This window comes from Engystomops pustulosus, chromosome 10 (assembly GCF_040894005.1).
Source record: "Engystomops pustulosus chromosome 10, aEngPut4.maternal, whole genome shotgun sequence".
NCBI classification, from domain to species: Eukaryota; Metazoa; Chordata; class Amphibia; order Anura; family Leptodactylidae; genus Engystomops; species Engystomops pustulosus.
In genome coordinates this window covers 78577097-78600479 of record NC_092420.1, presented here as the reverse complement: position 1 = coordinate 78600479, position 23383 = coordinate 78577097, and the positions used below count along the sequence as shown (strand labels likewise).

Genomic DNA, 23383 nt, shown 5'->3' with positions numbered 1-23383 from the left:
CCTCAGTGTGGCACTATCCTTAGTTATCACTTGTAGGTATAGACAAGATGTTGTAAATTTTACGTTTCACATATCTTTAGTAGAACGTTCTTACTCAAGGCAGAACACCGACTCATACTACCAATACGACGTAGAAAAAAATGGTATTATTTCCATTGGTTTGTAAATCTTGGTTTATATTATACAGACCTCATGGCATAAGGGGGTAAACATCTTCACGACATGGAGCCTGAGTTACGTCATTGTGGCAACCATTTAAGTAATGACGTCCGTAACATTGGGTGCAATACTGTAGGACGTTACATGATATACATCTTGGGGTTTGGGATTCCGGGATTACTTTGCTTTGCGTTTAGTGCACCATGACTAAAGAGGTCAACTCATGACATCTCATACATCCAGAAACTAACACATGGCAGTCATATATGTTGTCCAGTTTAATTTCCGTTGTAAGGTCGGAACTCGACACAGGGCTAGATGACCAACAAGTCTTTTTCTGTACAGTTAAGAATTCTGCTTGCTTCTGTCTGAAGCGCAATCTGTTCCTGAGTCCTGGTACTAGGTCAGTCACCAGTGACTTTCAGTTGTCCTTGCTGTCTCCATAATCATTGCTCAGCACTATGAGTATTTGTTCCTCGCAGTTCTTTCTCAGGTCTCTACTCAGTTCAGTCCAGTTCATGGCACTGGGTTTGGGCTCACTGTAGCGACATGCTAGGTAACGCAAGGAGGACCGTCGTAGGCTGATCCTTGGCTCGCCAAGAAGATAGCTGCATCGTGGACTCAAGGTTTCCAGCTGAGATAATACCAAGCCAGCTTTCCTGTAGGGGGGGGGGCAAGAGTGACAAATATTATTTTAATTTTTTTGCATTATTTGCATGTAATATATAGTACAAGCCACACCTTTCGTGGAAGATATGTTTCCCTTATCTCTAACTGCTTGAAATACTAAAAGGATTCCACATTTTAAAAAGCTTTATAAATAAGTGAATACCTATTTAAAGGGAACCTGTCATTAAAAATTGACCTAATAAACTACTTCCAGTATGGTGCCAAGCAGCTGAACACCTTCCAGATCAAGTTTCTCTCATGGCCCAGTGTGGTGACATCATCCAGAAAATCAACTTTGAAGTGAGATATAAATTGGTTTTAAAAGTCAAGGAGGCGGAGATTTTAACACTGAAGTCAAGCTCTCTCTTCCTCAGAAAGCCCCTTCAGTGTTATTGATGGCCCTGCATCCAGACATCACCAACCAGATCTCCTGAAGTCCTATGCATGATGTCAATCACAGGGGAGGAGGCTTTCAGAGCTCCGCACCTTGACTCCAGTGTTAAACTCTCCTCCTCCTTGACTTTATACAACCAATTTACATCTCAATTCAAAGTTGATTTTCTGGATGCTGCCACCACACTGGACCATGAAAGAAACAAAAACTAGAAGGTATTACACCGCTTCACAATATTCAGGTAATGGTTTCTTAGGCCAATTGACGATGACAGGTTCCCTTTAAGCATCATGTACACTGAACAATCAAATGCAATCAATAACCTTGTATCTGACAGTATTTCAGTGTTATGTATGTGGATTATAATTCTAAAAAGATAAATTCTAAAAAAATAAAGCTTTACTATAAAGAAGCAGGTTCATTACAAATATCCTCATTTATCATGAACATTTTAATAAAATCAACAGAATAATAAAAAATACAGCACCATGTTATAAGTATACAGCCACTAACATGAACTTATGAATCAAAATAATTTGTCTGGAGTCACAAATTTGCCTGTGTGTAGATTTCATCTTTTTGTATCAAAGACATTAAAGGACATCTACGACCAGGATGAAGGATTGTAAACCAGGCACACTGACATACTGGTGTGTACCCCCTCTGCCAGGCTCTGCCCTTCTTTAAGCTTTTTATGACCTTGTTTTTAAGGAAAAAGGGCTTTAAATATGCAAATTAGCCTAAGGGGCTTCTCAGACTTCATTAACACCTGGGGAGCCCAGAGACCCTAATGCTAGTTTGCATAATTTTGAAAGTTAATATTTGTCAAAACAATGGAATAAAAAGCTAAAAGAGTAGCAGATGCTGGTAGAGGGGGCGCACACCAGCATGTCAGTGTGCTTTGTTTACAATCCTTCATCCTGGTGGTAGATGTCATTTAAGTGAAACTCTCACCGAAGATTAATTAATCAGTTATATGGATTTTTTTTTGTGTAATTTAAAGCAGGATTTTCAGGAACCCCTAGCTCCCAGTCTTTGGCACTACAGGACCGACCAGAAGTGTTGAGGTGTTACAGGATGCCACCTGTTATTGCAGGAGAACGGAGACTGGTGTGACACTTGAACTGGGAACTGCAGCACTGCAGTACACTTTAATTTTTTTTTATCTTTGCTTAAGTCCCCAGGATTTCTTAAAAACCCCTTTAAGAAAATGTGTACACATTAATTCCCTAACAAAATGGAACTACTGCTGCCCGGAGTAGTTGTACAACAGAAGTTACTAAAATGGCTCCCTTCTCTGACATCACTTCCTGCTCTGATGTTATTGGCTATCGCTGCATTACAGAAACTTCCTGCTCTCTCCACCCCCTTACATGCACAGGGTACCAGATACTGGTTACTTTTAGAGCTCTTATTCTTCTTCACTTTGCTAATTTAAAGGGGTTGTTTCAAGTATGATTGTTACCTATCCACAGGATATCTAATTACAGGTATAAATGTTGGGTACTATCTGCTTGGTTGGAGCCTTATCACTAGGAATTAAAATGGGTCTCTCATATCCCTTTAATGATGGAAAGGCAGGTCAAAGGTGCATTCTTCTGCTCAATTCATGAGAGTGCCAGAGAAAGCAAGAGGAGCCTAGACATTGAATTGAGTGGAATCACGTATCACTCTTAATAACTACCGAAGCACAACCCCCTTCTTGTGATCAGTGTCCAGGCAACAATTATTATCCCGTGAGTTGATAATAACCAATATAGCAGGACATCCCCTTTAAGGTAGTACCGCCACACAAAATGGATAAAAAAATTACCTGGGCCCCAGTTCATCCTCACAGCGCCATGTAAACTCCCCAAAACTCTGGAAATGCTGGTTGTAGTGAAATCGTACGCGGTGTAGACTGGGGGACCCCAGTTCCAGTAATGTGTTGTATGCTGTTTGCTGCTCCTTACCACTGGTGTAGCCATTGAAAAGGTTGTAGATTTTATCAGCCACCTCTAGGTTGGGGGAAACAAGAAATATTCTGTGAAATTCACACAAATAATGTGCATTTTTGAGAATTCATTGCCACGGTATTGTCCCCATTATAGATTACATTGAATTGGAAGTTTCTTTTTATTGCCCAAACTCATCATTTCCTTAAAGGAAACCTACCACTATAGATCTACCTATTAAAGGGGTTGTCCGAGTTTTGAAAAAAAACTATATGTGGCCGGGAGTGGGCTGCCTAAAACAATAAAGATGTACTTACCTTCCGGTGCCCTCCGGTATCCAGCGCTGCTGTCGCTCCGGTCCGGGCGCCATGTAAACAAACATGGCCGCCGGAGCAGCACTGCATTCAGCTTCCGGCCGGACCCGACAACCTTTCGGCCCCCATACACAATGCTGTGTATAGGGACGGATAGGCGTACCCGGCCACGGCCGGCCGGAAGCTGAGTGCAGCGCTGCTCCGGCGGCCATGTTTGTTTACATGGCGCCCAGACCGGAGCAACAGCAGCGCTGGATACCGGAGGGCACCTGAAGGTAAGTACAGCTTTATTGTTTTAAGCAGCCCGCTCCCGGCCACCTATAGTTTTTTTTCAAAACTCGGACAACCCCTTTAAGGTAGATCCGGTGCATCTATTGTATGTAAGGATAGCGCTTTTTAGGGCTATTCCTTTACTCCCCTCTATCTTTTCTAATCTTTAATCAGGATAATATGCAAATTTTTTTAAGAGGCTCCTGGGACGAGGAGTAGCTGGAGCTGAGGCTACACGAGTGCGCACAGCTACAAGGAGCTGAAGATGTCTGGGTAGGAGGATCAAAGAGGCTACTGGGGCGTGGAGTAGCCGCGCCATGTAGCCTCGGCTCCAGCTACTCCACGCCCCAGTAGCCTCTTTAGAGAATTTGCATATTATCCTGATTAAAGATTAGGAAAGATAGAGAGGGAGTAAAGGATTAGCCCTAAAAAGGACGCTCCTCACATACGTTACAGGCATCTACCACCGCATCCACCTTAATAGGTAGATCCGTAGTGGTAAGTTTCCTTTAATGGAAGAGCTTGAAAATACAAGACGGAATATTCAGGAGAAGCTCTGAAACAAAACAATAACCCATCTTAAATGTTCTCTCTCATCTGCAACAGTTTATTAACTTCGGTCTTAATTATATTTAATTGGTTTTCCGAGGAAGTTAAACAGCAGTAACAAATATCACTGGATACACAAAATATAACAATAGAGGTCATGGAACTTCACAAAGAAATTTCCAGCAGTTTATTACATTTAATTAATTACAATTGCCAAGAAATGTAAACGCAGTTTTGTGGAATTTTGGGGGGGATTTTATGATCCGGAACCAGTTGTTTTTTGGATACTCAGATATTCATTTGCTTTTAAAAACCTTTGTTGGATTATTGAGGAACTGAAAGCCTCAAAATTATGTGAGACGCTCATTGGACAAATTTTAAGTGATTCTGTGTTAGATGTAACCTACGGAGAAGTTGTTGGTAGAAGAAAGTGACCATATTTTAAAGTTTTTTTGCCATCCCTTTAATAGCTCAAGCTCCTGGCAATGCATATAACAGACCTATAATTTTATGGGCGCTGTCTTACTGATCCATCCCCACAGATATTGTTCATGAGGCTAAAACCTAATGTGTATATGGGAACATCTTTTTAAAACATAAAATAAAAATAATGCTACCGCTGTTTTTTTCCATCTTCTATTGACAATGTTGTGAAACTGGAGATAGGAAAGTCACAAAATTACAAGGCAGCTATGATTTGAAAAACAGCGCCACGTCTGATCACAGGCTGTCTGCGGCATTGCGGTTTGGCCCCGTTCATAATAATGGAGCAATACTAGACACAAATAGTGGATCTAAGTTTTGCATTGGAGCATTTTAATTACTTATTACTACTGTTTAGTTTTCTCCACCAATTGGAGTGCTGCAAATTCACATACGTCTGCAGGTAGCATGTTATAGAGCAGGAAGAGCTGAGCAGATTGTACATAGTGGGGGTCATTTACTAAGGGCCCGATTCGCGTTTTTCCGACGTGTTACGAAAATATTTCCGATTTGCAACGATTTTCCCTGTATTGCCCGGGATTTTGGTGCACGCGATCGGATTGTGGCGCATCGGCGCACGTGATGGAAATCAGGGGGCGTGGCCGAACGAAAACTCGACGGATTCGGAAAAACCGCCGCATTTTTAAAAAAAAAAGTGTCGCAGGACTCGCGCTTACAGGTATAGGCTCGTGCATTCCAGCGGACCTCGGGGAACTTCAGCGCAGCAGCGACATCTAGTGGACGGCGGAGGAACTACCTTAGTGAATCACTGGAAGACCCGAATCCACCGCACAGGACGCGCCGCTGGATCGTGAATGGAACGGGTAAGTAAATCTGCCCCAGTGTCTTATATAAAGGCAGCATGTTATAGGGAGAGCTGAGCAGATTGTACATAGTGTCCTCTCTTCAGGTAGCATGTTATTGAGCAGGAGGAGCTGAGCAGACTGTACATTGGGGCACATTTACTTACCCATCCGCTGGAGTTCACAAAAAGTGCATGGTCCGACAATCACGCACTGTGCTGTGATTCACTAAGATCATGTGCCCGATATCCTGCATGTGTCACTTCCCCGCTTACGTCCGCCGGAGTTCACCTTCTTCTTCCCGGTGCATGTAAGTGCTTGATCTTGCGACCCAAATTGAATCTTAAATCACGCGCTCAATCCATGTCTGTTGGATTGTCCAGCGGCATCCCCCCCAATTTCTGTCACATGAAAGCCGGCGCAGCTGCGCCAAAATCTGATCGGGTGCAACACAATCCCCTGCTAAATAGCTGTCACATATGCGCAGTCCTGGAAAACGTCAGAAAATCTGTCGAAAGTGCGTCTGCGAACCCTTAGTAAATAAGCCCCATTGTGTCCTATCTGCAGGCATCATATGATAGAGCAGGAGGAGCTGAGCAAATTGTACACAGTGTTCTATCTGTATGTGGCATGTTATAGAGCAGGAGGAACTGAGCAGATTGTATATAGTGTCCTATCTGCAGGCAGTATGTTATAGAGCACGAATGGCTGAACAGGTTGTACACTGCAATCTATCTGCAGGCAGCATGTTATAGAACAGGAGGAGCTGAGCTGATTATACAAAGTGATCTATCTGCAGGCAGCATGTTATAGAACAGGAGGAGCTGAGCAGATTGTATATAGTGTCCTATCTGCAGGCAGCATGTTATAGAACAGGAGGAGCTGAGCTGATTATACAAAGTGATCTATCTGCAGACAGCATGTTATAGAGCAGGGAGAGGTGACCAGATTGTACATAGTGTCCTATCTGCAGACAACATATTATAGAGGAGGAAGAGCTGAGTACTTTGTATATAGTGTCCTATCTGCAGGCAGCATATTACAAAATAGGGGGAACTAAGTAGATTAATAGCCTCCTATCTGCAGGTAGCATGTTACAGAAAGATTTGCTGAAATAATTGTATATAGTCAGTAGAAGCATGTTATAGGACAGGAGGAGCTACTGTGCTATCTATGGGTATACAGTCAATATTGCAGTATCACTTGTTTAAAAAGCAATCTTTATACTGCACAAATATTGCAAACTAGTGACATTATCAGCCAGCCTTCCATTCAACAAAAAAAAGGTAAAAGTTTTAACACACAAATGTCAAATATGCTTTTTTGAACCATTGAAAGCAAAAAGATGCAAATCAGGTACAGTTACACATTGGGGCAGATTTACTTACCTCGCCCATTCGCGATCCAGCGGCGTGTTCTCTGCTCTGGATTCGGGTCCGGCCGGGATTTATGAAGGTAGTTCCTCCGCCGTCCACCAGGTGGCGCTGCTGCGCTGAAAGTCATCTCAACGCGCCGGAATGCACCACCTCGGACCAGGTGAAGGTAAGCGCTTCGCAAGCGACACTTTTTCGGTTTTTAAATGCGGCGGTTTTTCCGAATACGTCGAGTTTTCGTTCGGCCACGCCCCCCCGATTTCCGTTGCGCGCATGCCGGCGCCGATGCGCCACAATCCCGGGGCAAATCGGAAATATTCGGGTAACACGTCGGGAAAACGCGAATCGGGCCCTTAGTAAATGACCCCCATTATGTAGCAAGAGATGACAACTAATCTCCACCCTCTAACAATGCCATGATGAAGGGAACAGGAATATGCACTTCCTAAAAGCCGGGGAACAGACCACAATGCAATAAAGTTAATATTTAAAAGTCTCAGTGAGAATATAAGGCACCAACTCTAAGAAGCCTCGCGTGAACAGTCAAAAACATTTGACTTTGTGTTACATTAATTTTTGACTACTTTATATAATCCAGATCTCCGTTACAGGGAAGTACAGAGGAGGAGGATTTGGGCTACTGAATCCCTCCTGGGGACCAGAGTTAATCTCGCTATAACATCTATCAGCATTTTACTTCTTAAGGTTATTTTATATTTTGTGATGCATTTTAGATGTTTTTTTTTTTGTCTTTTTATATCTTCTACCTATTAATTTATTTACAACGCGGAGCATTTCCTTATGAAATATGCACAAAGCAGGAGAAAGTTTATCATCGTTCTAAGTAAACATCTAAACTTCTTCTCTATCCTTGTACAAAGAAGACAGACATAAAAGAACCAGAGTAATAAGCTTAAAGGGGTTGTCCAAGTTCCAGTGAAAAATAGATAAGTGGTAAGGGGGAACTGCTTAGAAAAATAAATTTGTACTTACCTTTACAGTCTCTCCCGATGTCCCATGTTGTCTTCTCTCCAGCCGTGCCCCTGTTTGCTTACAGGGCCATGAAAGTTGGGCTGAAAACGGCTGGTGGTCGGCAACGCCAACCCAACACAATTTGCAGCAACTTAGCAGGCGCTGACATATGGGGCTGGGTGGCCGTGGAGGGATCATGGAGGTAAGTACAAGTTTATTTTTTCAAGCAGTTTTTCCCCTGAACACCAAGTTTTTCGACTAAAGAAATCAAAAGACCACCTATAATTCAGCTATATCTTCGAATATAGTAGTCATGGAAAGGTGTAAAGTCGGCGGCATAACTTAGGGGAATCTTTAGCATGGCCCCCAAACACTGCAATACACCACTTACAATGAGGTCATTGTAGGTTCAGAGCCTGGAGTGTGATGGAAACCTTAGCATCAGCTATGGCTGTACTCTTGGTTCTTGTACATCACTCTAGAAAAAAGTATTACTCAAATGTTTAAATACCAAACCCTTCTCTCTCATGGTAGTCAATGGGGGCCACTGCGTACAAACAAAAAACAGACAGAGGACAGCGCTTTGGGTGATATCTTCTAGCAAAAGGATAAAATAAACCCAACCCCACAATTAGTGTTCCCAACTGGTCTATTCTTGGGTTAACGCAAAATAACCCTTCCTGGGGTGACGGTACCAGTCTGGTTTTGCACAGACGACCCACCAGTGTGGGTAGATGTCTTCAGCCATAACAAACCCAAATGGCAAAACATGGAATTTGGTCAAATAACCAGGTAGATTTTTTTTTTTTGTATACTTGACTATAGATTGGCGCTGACATAAAAAATTCTACAGTATGTGAAGGAAGCATCTACATCAGAGAAAACTCACAATTCAGCTTCATATTATGAGTTATACTTATTCATTAAAGGAAACCTTCCATTTGATTTGATGCATTATGAAGCAAACATACCTTGAGAATGTTGTAGCTACACTGATGCAGAAACATATCTTGTTTAATCCCTGAGCTGAGTGGTTTTGCAGAAGTAATCAATCGCAGCACCATCCCCCTGCTGCTGTAAGTCATCCAGCTCAGGTTGATTAGTCCTGTCTGGACATTGCAGACAGCTCCGAGTAATGGGGCTCATTTACTGAGGGTCCGCTGACTGCACTATAGGCGGAATATCCGACGATTTCCGATGTATGCCGCATATAGAAGGGCTTTTTGTCGTAGTCGAAAGGATTTTGGCGCATCGGCACCGGCTTTCGCGCGCCACAAATCGGGGGGCGGGCCGTCAGATATGGACAATGCGCAGGATTTAACATTCAAAATTGTGTCGAAAGCCATGCACTTACATGCACCAGGAAGAAGAAGGTGAACTCCGGCGGACCTCAGCAGAGAAGTGACACATGCAGGAAATTGGACGCACAATCTTAGTGAATCGCGGCAGACCGGAATCCTCGTCAGACAACGCACCTCGGTGATCGCAACGGAGTAAATAAATGTGCCCCAATATGTTTATGAACGGCAAGCAGCATGAAACTCAGCTTTCTCAAGGTCCTGAATTTTATAATTGTTTTTTCAGCAAAACCACTCAGCTCAGGGATTAAACAAGATTCAGGGAGCTCAGGGATTACACAGATTCTGCATCAGTGTAGCTACAATTGCTGATGACAGGTTCCCTTTAAGCAATTTCCAGTAGGGACTTCCAGAGCATGACAGCTATTTGTTCTTTGTATTTATACCCCTTTTGTCAGACACTACATAACCTTTACCTTGAGACTTTACATCATCCACCTCTGGACAGGGCATCCGCACAGTCACATGAGTCGGCTCAGATCTCCGACCTGTGTTATCTACTCCCCATAATGTGAACCTAGTCAAACCAGGAGACAACACTGTGTTATTTTGATCAATGACAAAGTCATGCTGCAAAATTTCTTAAGACAGGGAATAAGAGGGGTTAAGGGGTTAAGCTCCAGAACCTGTCTAAGATGAAGACGGCAAATTATATTACCTGCTACAATTTAAAGAGCGGAACCCTGAGGCACGGCACAAAGCTTATCATACTTTGGTCAAACTAAGACCTCAACTTGAATAGATATTACCAAAGATGATTAAATGGGAGTAATATGAAAAGATTAATTTACCAAACTGGGGTTATTAACAGGCCCATAACTCCTAAGGCAACAGCATGTCACCTGTTAAATAATACGAGGACTATTAATAGCAAAGTCTATTAACCTTTTTTTCCCACAATGCTCCATAATAATTCACTTCACTGATTCACTTTACTAATGTTAAAGATGGTCAATTTAAATGAAAATAGAATCAGAGCACTTTAACCGGCAGAGTCTGACTCCATTATATCCCCCATAATCAAATAACAGTATGGAGCAGCGGAGGGTGGCTCTCACGTGTAAGAAGTGTCAGACTCCAGGCAGCGCACCACGATCGATATAACCGAGGAATGTTTGTCGGGTACTTGGGCCGGCATCACACAAGGAGATTTCGCTCCTGAGATGACATCTTCCACGAAACTTAGAACAGTCTCTGGTGATCATGAAAAATATAGGGAGGGGGGAAGAAATGCCGAATCATTGTGATAAAGTAACAACAAATACAACAAAGAACACAAGTACAATACATCAGTACAAGCATAAAGGAAAGCAAAATACTCAAATAATCAGAATCTGCATCTGTAATTATCAGATATGAAACAAAACATAGGGGTTATCTGGGAATTGAAAATTTTAATTGGATAGTTTCCGCATAATTGGGAAACTTAAAGGACATCTACCACCAGCATGAAGGATTGTAAACCAAGCACACTGACATACAGGTGTGTGTTCCCCCATTGGCAGGGTCCGGTCTTCTTTTAGTTTCTAATGTCCTATTTTTTTTTAAAGGCTTTTAAAATTATGCAAATGAGCCCGAGGGGCTCAGGGCTCCATTAATATCTATGGAGCCCGGAGCCCTTCGGGCTCATTGGATAGTTTTTAAAGCCTTGTTTTTCCTAAAAAAACAGGACATAAGAAGCTTAAAGAAGAGCTGATCTTGCCAGAGGGGGCACACATCAGCATGTAAATGTGCTTAGCTTACTTTCCTGCATCCTGGTGGTAGATGTCTTTTAACCTGTTATTTGATCCTTCCCTTGATCTTCCCTATCCTACTTTTATATTCAACATATATGATAGTCAAAGGAAATCTACCACGAGTATTGAGGAGCCATTGTTCTTAAAGCTTCCTATGCTCTTATGGGGTCCAGGCTCCATTAACACCTTTGTAGACACTGGAGCTCCTCAGGCTCATTTGCATAATTTTTAAAGCCTTTTTTTTTGCTAAAAACTGGTCAAAAGAAGGTAAAAGAAGAGCAGGTCCTGCCAGAGGGAGCAGACACCAGTATGTCATTGTGCTCGGTTTACAGTCCTTGATCCTGGTGGTCAATGTCCTTTAAGGAGGGTTGAACAGATCTGACCTGTTGAGCCCAATATTTCAAGACATGTCTGCTCATTTAGAGAGCTATTTCAATGCTTTTCCACATGCCAAGCTTCTCTATAGTAGGAGGGACTGATCAGCACATGGCTGCATCTCTCTACCTCGTGTCCTGCCAACATCACCGCCTACGACCCTTCCCCATTCATGTCTAGGCCCATGCAAGAGAATGGGTAAGGGATGAGATAGAAAGCCAAGTGTCAGGCCCTGCATCACTGCCTAAAGCTCTTCCTTATCCTTGTCTGGGCACAAGAATGAAAGGAGATGGGTAAGGATGGGATAGAAAGCCAAGTGTCAGGCCCTGCATCACTGCCTAAATCTCTTCCCTATCCTTGTCTAGGTACAAGAATGAAAGGAGATGGGTAAGGATGGGATGGAAAGCCACGTGCCAGCCACTACATCACTGCCTAAAGCTCTTGGCTATCCATGTCTGCGTACAAGAATGAAAGGAGATGGGTAAGGATTGGATAGAAAGCCAAGTGCCAGCCACCCTTTGATGTTGCAAATGACTGGATAGAAACCCCTAATTTCTCATGAAACCAATAAAGTATTGAGGCATGCAGGCAGTACACTTGTCAGGCTAAATTCAGAAAACATACAAAGGTTCAAAAAAGTATCTGAATGTGTGTCTCTAAGAGGAAAAAGTAAGAGAGGACATATCACGCATTTCCATGGCCCTTCAGATCATCTACTAATCGAGAAATAGTGGTGCCACCACTGCTTAGAAGCCTGTAGACTACAATCCCGCACATGCTAATTTAAAATCAATTACTATGCTTATTGGATGCTGCAGTCCACAAATTTTTACTGCATTGGCCAAACGTGCTATCACACAAATCTATTAACAAATACACATTTATTTTGGAGGAGTCTCTTCTCACCATCATTGTTACCTGCTTCCATTTTGGAATGGTCCAGTTTGTCAGTAACCTTCTCCTGACTGATGAGATAGTCGACTATCCGCGCCCCGATGGGGGATTCATAATGCACCCACTCGAGCACCAGGAGGGAACTGCTGGGCTCCTGCAGCATAGACAGATGTAACCTGTAGGGGGGACAACAAGAGGGTCCTGAAATATGTTACTAAGTGTGTACTATCTACCAGCTAGGACTATACCATCATTTAATGATTAATAGGGGTCCAAAGGCCAGAAAGTTAATAATGTTGCTTCCACCAACTTAGTGAAAAGCTACTGTCAGGAAAGAGACACGAACAGCGATCTCTAGAGCTATAGATCCCCGAGCTGTCCCTACTAAGTTGCCCTTCCACTCCTAAGCAGTAGGTGACAACTTGTCGGTGTTCCCTTTCTATTGACAGTGAAGATTTTATAATAAATAAATGTCTTACGTCCTCTTCATCAACTTGGCTTTATAAGAAATAAAACTGGTGTACCTGATGGACTAAGGAGACTTTAAGAAGTCCTAAAAGGGGTATTTGAGCATTTGTAGCTCATTACATGATGTATCATTACCTAATGGTGCTGGGCAGGGGGCATGAAGAGAGCCTTTTACATACATGGTGGGCTATATTAGAACATGTATTTCCAAAAGTCTTGATGTTGGTACTATTGACTATTAACCATGTAAGTTGATGCAGAGCATAGGCACCATTATTGTGACTTCTATTGTTGTACCCAAGAACCTAATGGTGGCAGTGATCAGTTTCCGAGCAGCGTCCGTTATAAAGGGGTTGGCCCCATTTCAATTAATGTCTTCATTAGAAATCTCTGCATGAAGATGTATCTGTCTCTTTGCCTCCTTTGAGAGCTTCAGTCTTTCCATGTTCTCACCATGCTGCACTCTGCATATATATACAACTTTCTCTCTCTCACTTCTTCCGCCCATCCTCATGGTGTCTCCCATAGTCTTTCTCTCACAGTCCGTCCTCACTGACAGACAAAGGAAGAGGGGCTCATACTCATGCTACTGTAACTTCTCCTATTCATCAGTGCTCACACATGTGAACTAAGAAACACGGAGAGTCTGCAGACAGCACAACATTAAGTAGCAGAAAAGCTGAATCACTTGATGAGCATTCATAGATTATTGTTATGGATAATTTATGTAAAAAGTTTTTTTTTTTGCGTTAAAGGTTCCCGGGTTTGAAGTCATATTAAACCTCTGAACTGAATATAGCACTTACAGATTATACTGTAGTTCAGGAGTAGGGCAGTATGTTTTTATGACTTGAATCCTTAACAGATGTGTCCATTGCTTAGTTAAAGGAGTTGTCCCAGTATGTTTAAAAATATATAAGTGGCCTGAGTGGGGGCGCTGTACAAAAAAATAAATGTATACTGGTGCTCCTGGTTTCCCATGCCGCCTTCTGTAGGCGTCATGTCCATGTTTGTTTACAGAAGCGGGTACACTCAGCTCTAACACCCTCAGTTCGACTGGCACGCCCACCCATGCCCTGTACCAGCGCCTAATACACCATTAGTTTCGAAGTGTATCAGGCACTGGAGCAAGGGACAGAGCGGTGTTCATAGCGGGCAGATGTTGTTGGAGCCAAATGTGCCTGTAAACACACCGGAGCACGGCATCGGCAGGACGCAGGGAGCGTAGGAAAAGGTAAGTATATATCAATTTTGTTGTACAGCCTCCCACACACACAATGGGGCACATTTACTTACAAGGTCCTGTCGCGATCCAGCGCCGCGTTCTCCGTCGAGGATTCGGGTCTTCCGCCGATTCACTAAGATCGTGCGCCCGATGTCCACCAGGTTTAGCTGCTGCGCTGAAGTCCGTCGGAGTTCACTGGAGTTCACCATCCGTTGCTGGGTGCAGGTAAGTGTGCGTCAAGCGACACATTGTTTTTAAAAAATACACGAATCCGTCGGGATTTTTGTCGACCACGCCCCCTGATTTCCGTCGCGTGCATGCCGGCGCCGATGCGCCACAATCCGTTCACTGTGTAGCTGGACTTCCTGCAACTATGTGCCCCATTTGCAGTGCAGTGTACAGTTTTGGGATCTTTGAAATACACAATATACAAATACTATATGGTAATGCCAATGCACTCAACTATTATATTAGTTGTTACATGATAAACCAGAGGTCTCAGCATGGCCTGACATACAGCATAACAGATTTCCTACATTACTTGATCCTTGATAGATTTTTATAGACTTACCATATTTGTAATGATTTGAGCTTATGAATCGCTGGCACAACCCTATAGATCTGATTATAGAGCTTTATAGCACATGAAACATACAGAGGGTAGGGGCGCAGCACGCGCCTTGCAAAATTGGTTTAGTGAGCTGCGATCCATAACTTAATAAAAAGAAAATTATTACTCATATCCCACAAAGCTCAGAGATGTGTGAAACAGAACATGAGACTGGGAACTGTGGAAACATAATTATCAATAAAATATGTTTTATTGCATCATATAAAAGATGAGACAGCTACAAACAATATCCTGTTAGGGAGACAAGAACTGAGACTCTCCAGCAGCGGGAGCCGGCACTGAGGATGACAGTGATCTGTGAAAGGTGATGGCGGAGGGACAAGGGAGGATACAGCAGTCAGCAATAAATATGGACAAATTGACTCTCTAGCTATGATGGGAACCTGATGCCTGGCCTGCAGAATGCATGATAGACAGCAGGGGGGGCTAGGGGTAATGTATGTACGCATTTAGAAAGCGGTTTTTGGCACACGTGATCGGTGGCGGCTTTCACGCGACAAATTGGGGGGTGGGCCATCGGACGATCCGCCGTATTCAGACTACGCACGGGATTTAACAAAGCAACTTGTGTCGCAAACCATGCACTTACATGCACAGGGAGGAAGATGGTGAACTCTGGCGGACCTGATCGGGGAAGCGACACGGGCAGGAACTCAGGTGCAAGATCTTCATGAATCGCGGTAGATGTGGATTCCAGCGGACAACGCTCCTCGGGGATTGCGCAGGGACCAGGTAAGTAAATGTGCCACATTGGCCCACTTTTATCAAAAAAAGTGCAAACTAGGTGCAGTTTGCCTGTGTAGTGTGCAGGGAGCGCTAGATTCAGGAATTGTGATGCAAGTTCTGCATAAATCTGCATGCAACACAATTATGTTGGACTCTGCATTATAAATGTGGCGCACTGGAACGCCCCCTTCAGTTCAGAAAATTTGTGTCACGTTGGATATAGTGTAACCGCAACACTTTATAAAATACCTGTGCCAGCAGTTTGCTCTGAAAAGAACGTCCAAAATCCACCAGAAAACTGATGCAGGTTAATAAAATGGTTGGATCTTTTTGAATATCAATTGACCATTTGCTTATTAGTTTTGAGGGTTTAACCATATCTGTGGGTTAGTAAAATATGTGAAAAGAAGCAAAATATGCAAAAAGTAAATAAAAGTTTTCAACGCCAGTCTTAAAATTTCCCACTGTTGGTGCTCCAGCGCCCTAAGAGGTTGAAAGCTCAAACTCCACCAGTTTGGACATGTAGACCAGTACTGAACTGGGAACTGAGTTTTTTTCTATAGTCTCCAGTGGTTTTCCGGCGGAGACGATAATAAACCTGGTGGGCAGGGTGTTCACACCCCTGACCACCCTCTGCCCAATCTAAATCCCACGCGCTCTCAGCCCCAACACAGTGGTTTGTGAGTTAAAGAACCCAGAAAAGGGTAAAGGAGATACATGTGCCCCTACTGCCAGATAACTGGTGGAGAAGACTTACCGGTAATGCGTCTCCCCAATGTATATGTGACACAGTAAATAAAAGGCAATGAGCACAATTGAAGAAGAAAGTTTAGAACGGTGAAGCTTACACTGGTTGTGGTAGAGGGGCGCATGTCGGAAGTCCATCAACGCCGAAGGCTGTGGAGTCACATCGACACCAGTCCTCAATCACGTCACCACGACCCGAGCACCAGAGAGAGCTGAGCACGGCCTCCTGCAGCAACTGAGAGACAGACAGACAGACAGCTGAGCACAGAATCCTGCAGTAACAGAGAGACAGACACACGGCTGAGCACTGACCCCCAACAGCAAAACACAAGACACAAAGGCAACATAACATGCGGAAATTAGAGGCTAGTCATCATCAAGCCTAAGACTTAGATTTACACTTAGATTTGCCAAGTAGAAGAGTAGAGCTTAAAGGACATCCACCATCAGGATAGCTTCCTATACCTTTGTTTTTTGTTTTTTTTTTACAAAAAAAGGCTTTCATAATTATGCAAATTAGTCCGAAGGGCTTTGGGCTCCATATATGTTAATGGAACCTGGTGCCCTCAGGCTCATTTGCATAATTATTAAAGCCTTTTTTGGTAAAAACCAGGGCATAAGAAGCTAAAAGAAGAGCAGATCCTGCCAGAGGGGGCGCACACCAGTATGTCAGTGTGCTTGGTTTACAATCCTTCATCCTGGTACCAGATGTCCTGTAAATGGGACTGTAGGATCTTTATCTCACACAAACTCTACTGTTGACTCTTCTTTTGATAGCTGGGATGACCTGGTAAAGGGTCAATCAGTCGAGCCAAATCTTTGGGTTCATATTGTCCAATGTATTTAACAAAGCCAATATGCTATACCACAATTATTGTTTATGGGGTTTATGCAGGTAATGCAGTATAGAGGGCATTTGATATAGGCCAGTATAACCCAAAGAAATTTACAAAATGAAATGTACATTCTGTGCGCCATATGCAATAAATGCTTAAGACCCTCTTTATCTCTCATTTAATGAACTTGAATGACTTAGAGACAACAAGTGTGGTTCGGTAGTTTATTATGTAACAACTAGGACCAGAAATACCACATGTATGAAAATCCCACCAAGAGTTTGTATTACGAAGGGTCCAAAGTTGCTCCAAAGTTAATGGACCCCTCGCGGGTACAGGACAAGGAGGGTATACAAAGGACAACCAATAATAGGCAAAGAGTCTGAGAGTCCCAAGAGATAGTGGATTGTATACATGATGTGATCAGAATTTGGCACATAGGATTATGTCCCGAAACCCAAAACTTTTATCAAAGTCAGTTATAAGCCGTCGGGCCCCGAAATCATTCTTTTTCAGACCCACCAAATATAATATATTGCTTATGATACTGGTCCCCACGTATGAGGAAGAGACACATTTTGGGCCCCATAAGAAAAGTGGCCCTGGCACAACTCACCCTGGTTATGTGCCTACCTACCCCTAATGTGTTGTATTGATAGGAAACCTGCTTAACCCTAATAGTTGTCTAGATAGATAAAAACCCCTTTGTAACAATTAAAGAGAAATATTAATAGAAATAAATATTCATATCTTTCCATTTTAGGTAGTCCATTACTCCTCAAGAGGAGAGAAGAAGAAGAACACAGAGTCCGGGACACTGTGCACAAAGCGACTGCCCAAAGGGCACAAACCTTCAAGAGACTCTGTCCTTCTAAGGAGTATTCCAATTATATTGAAAGGAAGGATAAGGATAACTAGCTAATAAGTGGTTGCCTGACTGTTGAGACCTCCACCATTCATGAGAATGTTGGCCTTCTACCAATAGTCACACATGTTCTCCACCCTACTACATTCTCTATGGGACAGCTATGTCTGGCAGTAAATGTATAGGCTGTGCTGTGTGATTGAGGCTACATGGGACCCCGGTTTTGTGATCAAATGATGGTTTCATCTGTTGGACCCACACGAATCAGCAGGTTCTCCTCCATTCTAACTGGAATAACCCATTAAGCTTCTATATCAGGTTGATGTAGGACATTACAACATGCCATGAGAACAATTGCCTTCAATATGGCTGGTCAATCCTGGTCCTATACAGTAGTTTTCTCTAAACATTTCCTATATAACAATCTTAGGTTTATATATCTAAAGATGATGCTCTAATGCGAGATGTGAGCTACAAGCCTTGTGCTGGCATCGAGAGGAACTCAGAGGCGTAAATTATTCTTTATCATAAATATGAAGTTAGTTCTGAGAAGATTCAGTATATTTGAGGTTGTACCAAGGTCATGAATAAGATTCATCCCAGACTTAAAACTAAACTTAATGTTACTGTATATACAAAAATGCGTTCATACGTTTATACCTACAAATGGGACCCATTACTGAAATACTTCTTCTCCAAGTCTTATTACTGTAGTATAATCCTCTAGTATATGGTGAGAGGCTAACATATCGATATCCCTCTCACAGTGGTAAAAAAATTGTTTACAACTTTTCTTTGTATTAACACCTCCTATCCTGTAGGGGCACTGTGTTTTAGGCACAGATATATTCATAGTAATAGAAGGTCTTACCTGCTGGGTAACATTGTTGTTTGTGACTAGTTCATATATTGGGACTGCCTTTGTGACTTCTAGAAGAACAGGTTCAGGTGGAGCATCTGGACTAGAAGTAACATGGCACAGCTGGCAATAAGAGGAGCATCGTCCACGACTTTGACACTCCATGCGCAACCCTTGAATGAGCCGCCGGGTGCCTGTATCGAGAAGACTGTTGATGTACTCGGGAAAGGTTAGTACTTTTGGTTCTCTCTCTCTTTCCTCGGACTCATCAGATGGTGTATTTCCTGTGAAATAGAAAGAGAGAAAACGTTAATTCTAGGGTCTTCTTTTTTGGAAAGGAGGGTTTTAAAACTCATCCATTAAGAAATTTTGTGGCGTAGCTGAGATTGTGAAAAGTCTGCCTTGTAGTTTGTAGAAACTTTTTGGCATTGCTTCTGCGCATGATTATGGGGGCTTCCATCTTGCCAGATAATGTTATATACTCTGTTAATGGCATATAAGGGGTATGCTTTACAGTAGGCTCATTAAGGGCCATGGGGGAGGAGATAAGCTGTGACATCATCTATTGTCAGTAGTTATGTAATGATGGGTCAGTGTTATCTATATAGAGATCATTGTACAGGGAGGGGGAGGAGATGAGCTGTGACATCATCTATTGTCAGTAGTGATGTAATGATGGGTCAGTGTTATCTATATAGAGGTTATTATACAGGGAGGGGGAGGAGATAAGCTGTGACATCATCTATTGTCAGTAGTGATGTAATGATGGGTCAGTGTTATCTATATAGAGGACATTGTACAGGGAGGGGAGGAGATAAGCTGTGACATCATCTATTGTCAGTAGTGATGTAATGATGGGTCAGTGTTATCTATATAGAGGTCATTGTACAGGGAGGGGGAGGAGATAAGCGGTGACATCATCTATTGTCAGTAGTTATGTAATGATGGGTCAGTGTTATCTATATAGAGGTCATTGTACAGGGAGAAGGAGGAGATAAGCTGTGACATCATCTATTGTCAGTAGTGATGGGTCAATGTTATCTATCTAGAGGTCATTGTACAGGGAGGGGGGGAGATAAGCTGTGACATCATATATTGTCAGTAGTGATGTAAGGATGGGTCAGTGTTCTCTATATAGAGGTCATTGTACAGGGAGGGGGAGGATATAAGCTGTGACATCATCTATTGTCAGTAGTGATGTAATGATGGGTCAGTGCTATCTATATAGAGGTCATTGTACAGGGAGGGGGAGGAGATAAGCTGTGACATCATCTATTGTCAGTAGTGATGTAATGATGGGTCAGTGTTATCTATATAGAGGTCATTGTACATGGAGGGGGAGGAGATAAGCTGTGACATCATCTATTGTCAGTAGTGATGTAATGATGGGTCAGTGTTATCTATATAAAGGTCTTTGTACAGGGAGGAGATAAGCTGTGACATCATCTATTGTCAGAAGTGATGTAATGATGGGTCAGTGTTATCTATATAGAGGTCATTGTACAGGGAGGAGGAGATAAGCTGTGACATCATCTATTGTCAGTAGTGATGTAATGATGGGTCAGTGCTATCTATATAAAGGTCTTTGTACAGGGAGGAGGAGGAGATAAGCTGTGACAACATCTATTGTCAGTAGTGATGTAATGATGGGTCAGTGTTATCTATATAGAGGTCATTGTACAGGAAGGGTAGGAGATAAGCTGTAACATCATCTATTGTCAGTAGTGATGTAATGATGGGTCAGTGTTATCTATATAAAGGTCTTTACACAGGGAGGAGATAAGCTGTGACATCATCTATTGTCAGTAGTGATGTAATGATGGGTCAGTGTTATCTATATAGAGGTCATTGTAAAGGGAGGAGGAAATAAGCTGTGACATCATCTATTGTCAGTAGTGATGTAATGATGGGTCAGTGTTATCTATATAGAGGTCATTGTACAGGGAGGGGGAGGAGATAAGCTGTGACATCATCTATTGTCAGTAGTGATGTAATGATGGGTCAGTGTTATCTATATAGAGGTCATTGTACAGGGAGGGGGAGGAGATAAGCTGTGACATCATCTATTGTCAGTAGTGATGTAATGATGGGTCAGTGTTATCTATATAGAGTTCATTGTACAGGAAGGGTAGGAGATAAGCTGTGACATCATCTATTGTCAGTAGTGATGTAATGATGGGTCAGTGTTATCTATATAAAGGTCTTTGCACAGGGAGGAGATAAGCTGTGACATCATCTATTGTCAGTAGTGATGTAATGATGGGTCAGTGTTATCTATATAGAGGTCATTGTACAGGGAGGAGGAGATAAGCTGTGACATCATCTATTGTCAGTAGTGATGTAATGATGGGTCAGTGTTATCTATATAGAGGTCATTGTACAGGGAGGGGGAGGGGATAAGCTGTGACATCATCTATTGTCAGTATTGATGTAATGATGGGTTGGTGTTATCTATATAGAGGTCATTGTACAGGGGTGGAGGAGATAAGCTTTGACATCATATATTGTCAGTAGTGATGTAATGATGGGTCAGTGTTATCTATATAGAGGTCATTGTACAGGGAGGAGGAGGAGATAAGCTGTGACATCATCTATTGTCACTAGTGATGTAATGATGGGTCAGTGTTATCTATATAGAGGTCATTGTACAGGGAGGGGGAGGAGATAAGCTGTGACATCGTCTATTGTCAGTAGTGATGTAATGATGGGTCAGTGTTATCTATATAGAGGTCATTGTACAGGAAGGGTAGGAGATAAGCTGTGACATCATCTATAGTCAGTAGTGATGTAATGATGGGTCAGTGTTATCTATATAAAGGTCTTTGCACAGGGAGGAGATAAGCTGTGACATCATCTATTGTCAGTAGTGATGTAATGATGGGTCAGTGTTATCTATATAGAGGTCATTGTACAGGGAGGAGGAAATAAGCTGTGACATCATCTATTGTCAGTAGTGATGTAATGATGGGTCAGTGTTATCTATATAGAGGTCATTGTACAGGGAGGAGGAGATAAGCTGTGACATCATCTATTGTCAGTAGTGATGTAATGATGGGTCAGTGTTATCTATATAGAGGTCATTGTACAGGGAGGGGGAGGAGATAAGCTGTGACATCATCTATTATCAGTAGTGATGTAATGATGGGTCAGTGTTATCTATATAGAGTTCATTGTACAGGAAGGGTAGGAGATAAGCTGTGACATCATCTATTGTCAGTAGTGATGTAATGATGGGTCAGTGTTATCTATATAAAGGTCTTTGCACAGGGAGGAGATAAGCTGTGACATCATCTATTGTCAGTAGTGATGTAATGATGGGTCAGTGTTATCTATATAGAGGTCATTGTACAGGGAGGAGGAGATAAGCTGTGACATCATCTATTGTCAGTAGTGATGTAATGATGGGTCAGTGTTATCTATATAGAGGTCATTGTACAGGGAGGGGGAGGGGATAAGCTGTGACATCATCTATTGTCAGTATTGATGTAATGATGGGTTGGTGTTATCTATATAGAGGTCATTGTACAGGGGTGGAGGAGATAAGCTTTGACATCATCTATTGTCAGTAGTTATGTAATGATGGGTCAGTGTTATCTATATAGAGGTCATTGGACAGGGAGGAGGAGGAGATAAGCTGTGACATCATCTATTGTCACTAGTGATGTAATGATGGGTCAGTGTTATCTATATAGAGGTCATTGTACAGGGAGGGGGAGGAGATAAGCTGTGACATCGTCTATTGTCAGTAGTGATGTAATGATGGGTCAGTGTTATCTATATAGAGGTCATTGTACAGGAAGGGTAGGAGATAAGCTGTGACATTATCTATTGTCAGTAGTGATGTAATGATGGGTCAGTGTTATCTATATAAAGGTCTTTGCACAGGGAAGAGATAAGCTGTGACATCATCTGTTGTCAGTAGTGATGTAATGATGGGTCAGTGTTATCTATATAGAGGTCATTGTACAGGGAGGAGGAAATAAGCTGTGACATCATCTATTGTCAGTAGTGATGTAATGATGGGTCAGTGTTATCTATATAGAGGTCATTGTACAGGGAGGAGGAGATAAGCTGTGACATCATCTATTGTCAGTAGTGATGTAATGATGGGTCAGTGTTATCTATATAGAGGTCATTGTACAGGGAGGGGGAGGAGATAAGCTGTGACATCATCTATTGTCAGTAGTGATGTAATGATGGGTCAGTGTTATCTATATAGAGTTCATTGTACAGGAAGGGTAGGAGATAAGCTGTGACATCATCTATTGTCAGTAGTGATGTAATGATGGGTCAGTGTTATCTATATAAAGGTCTTTGCACAGGGAGGAGATAAGCTGTGACATCATCTTTTGTCAGTAGTGATGTAATGATGGGTCAGTGTTATCTATATAGAGGTCATTGTACAGGGAGGAGGAGATAAGCTGTGACATCATCTATTGTCAGTAGTGATGTAATGATGGGTCAGTGTTATCTATATAGAGGTCATTGTACAGGGAGGGGGAGGGGATAAGCTGTGACATCATCTATTGTCAGTATTGATGTAATGATGGGTTGGTGTTATCTATATAGAGGTCATTGTACAGGGGTGGAGGAGATAAGCTTTGACATCATATATTGTCAGTAGTGATGTAATGATGGGTCAGTGTTATCTATATAGAGGTCATTGTACAGGGAGGAGGAGGAGATAAGCTGTGACATCATCTATTGTCACTAGTGATGTAATGATGGGTCAGTGTTATCTAT

At 42.4% G+C, this 23383-nt stretch overlaps 1 protein-coding gene across 3 annotated transcripts in view; it reads right to left on the bottom strand.

Annotated features, from left to right (window-relative positions):
- Nucleotides 1-155: 155 nt before the first annotated feature.
- Nucleotides 156-23383, bottom strand: part of ASTN1 (astrotactin 1) — a 352438-nt gene continuing 329210 nt past the window's right edge. For 2 of the 3 annotated variants that reach the window (XM_072128438.1, XM_072128436.1), the window contains 7 exons: nucleotides 18653-18924; nucleotides 16182-16315; nucleotides 12296-12459; nucleotides 10337-10472; nucleotides 9695-9795; nucleotides 3036-3219; nucleotides 156-818 (listed from right to left, as the gene is read on the bottom strand). In XM_072128438.1, coding sequence (XP_071984539.1) covers nucleotides 581-818; nucleotides 3036-3219; nucleotides 9695-9795; nucleotides 10337-10472; nucleotides 12296-12459; nucleotides 16182-16315; nucleotides 18653-18924 — 1229 coding nt within the window. In that variant the 3' untranslated portion in view covers nucleotides 156-580. The remainder of the gene's footprint in view (nucleotides 819-3035; nucleotides 3220-9694; nucleotides 9796-10336; nucleotides 10473-12295; nucleotides 12460-16181; nucleotides 16316-18652; nucleotides 18925-23383) is intronic. The other variant, XM_072128437.1, reaches the window with a different exon arrangement.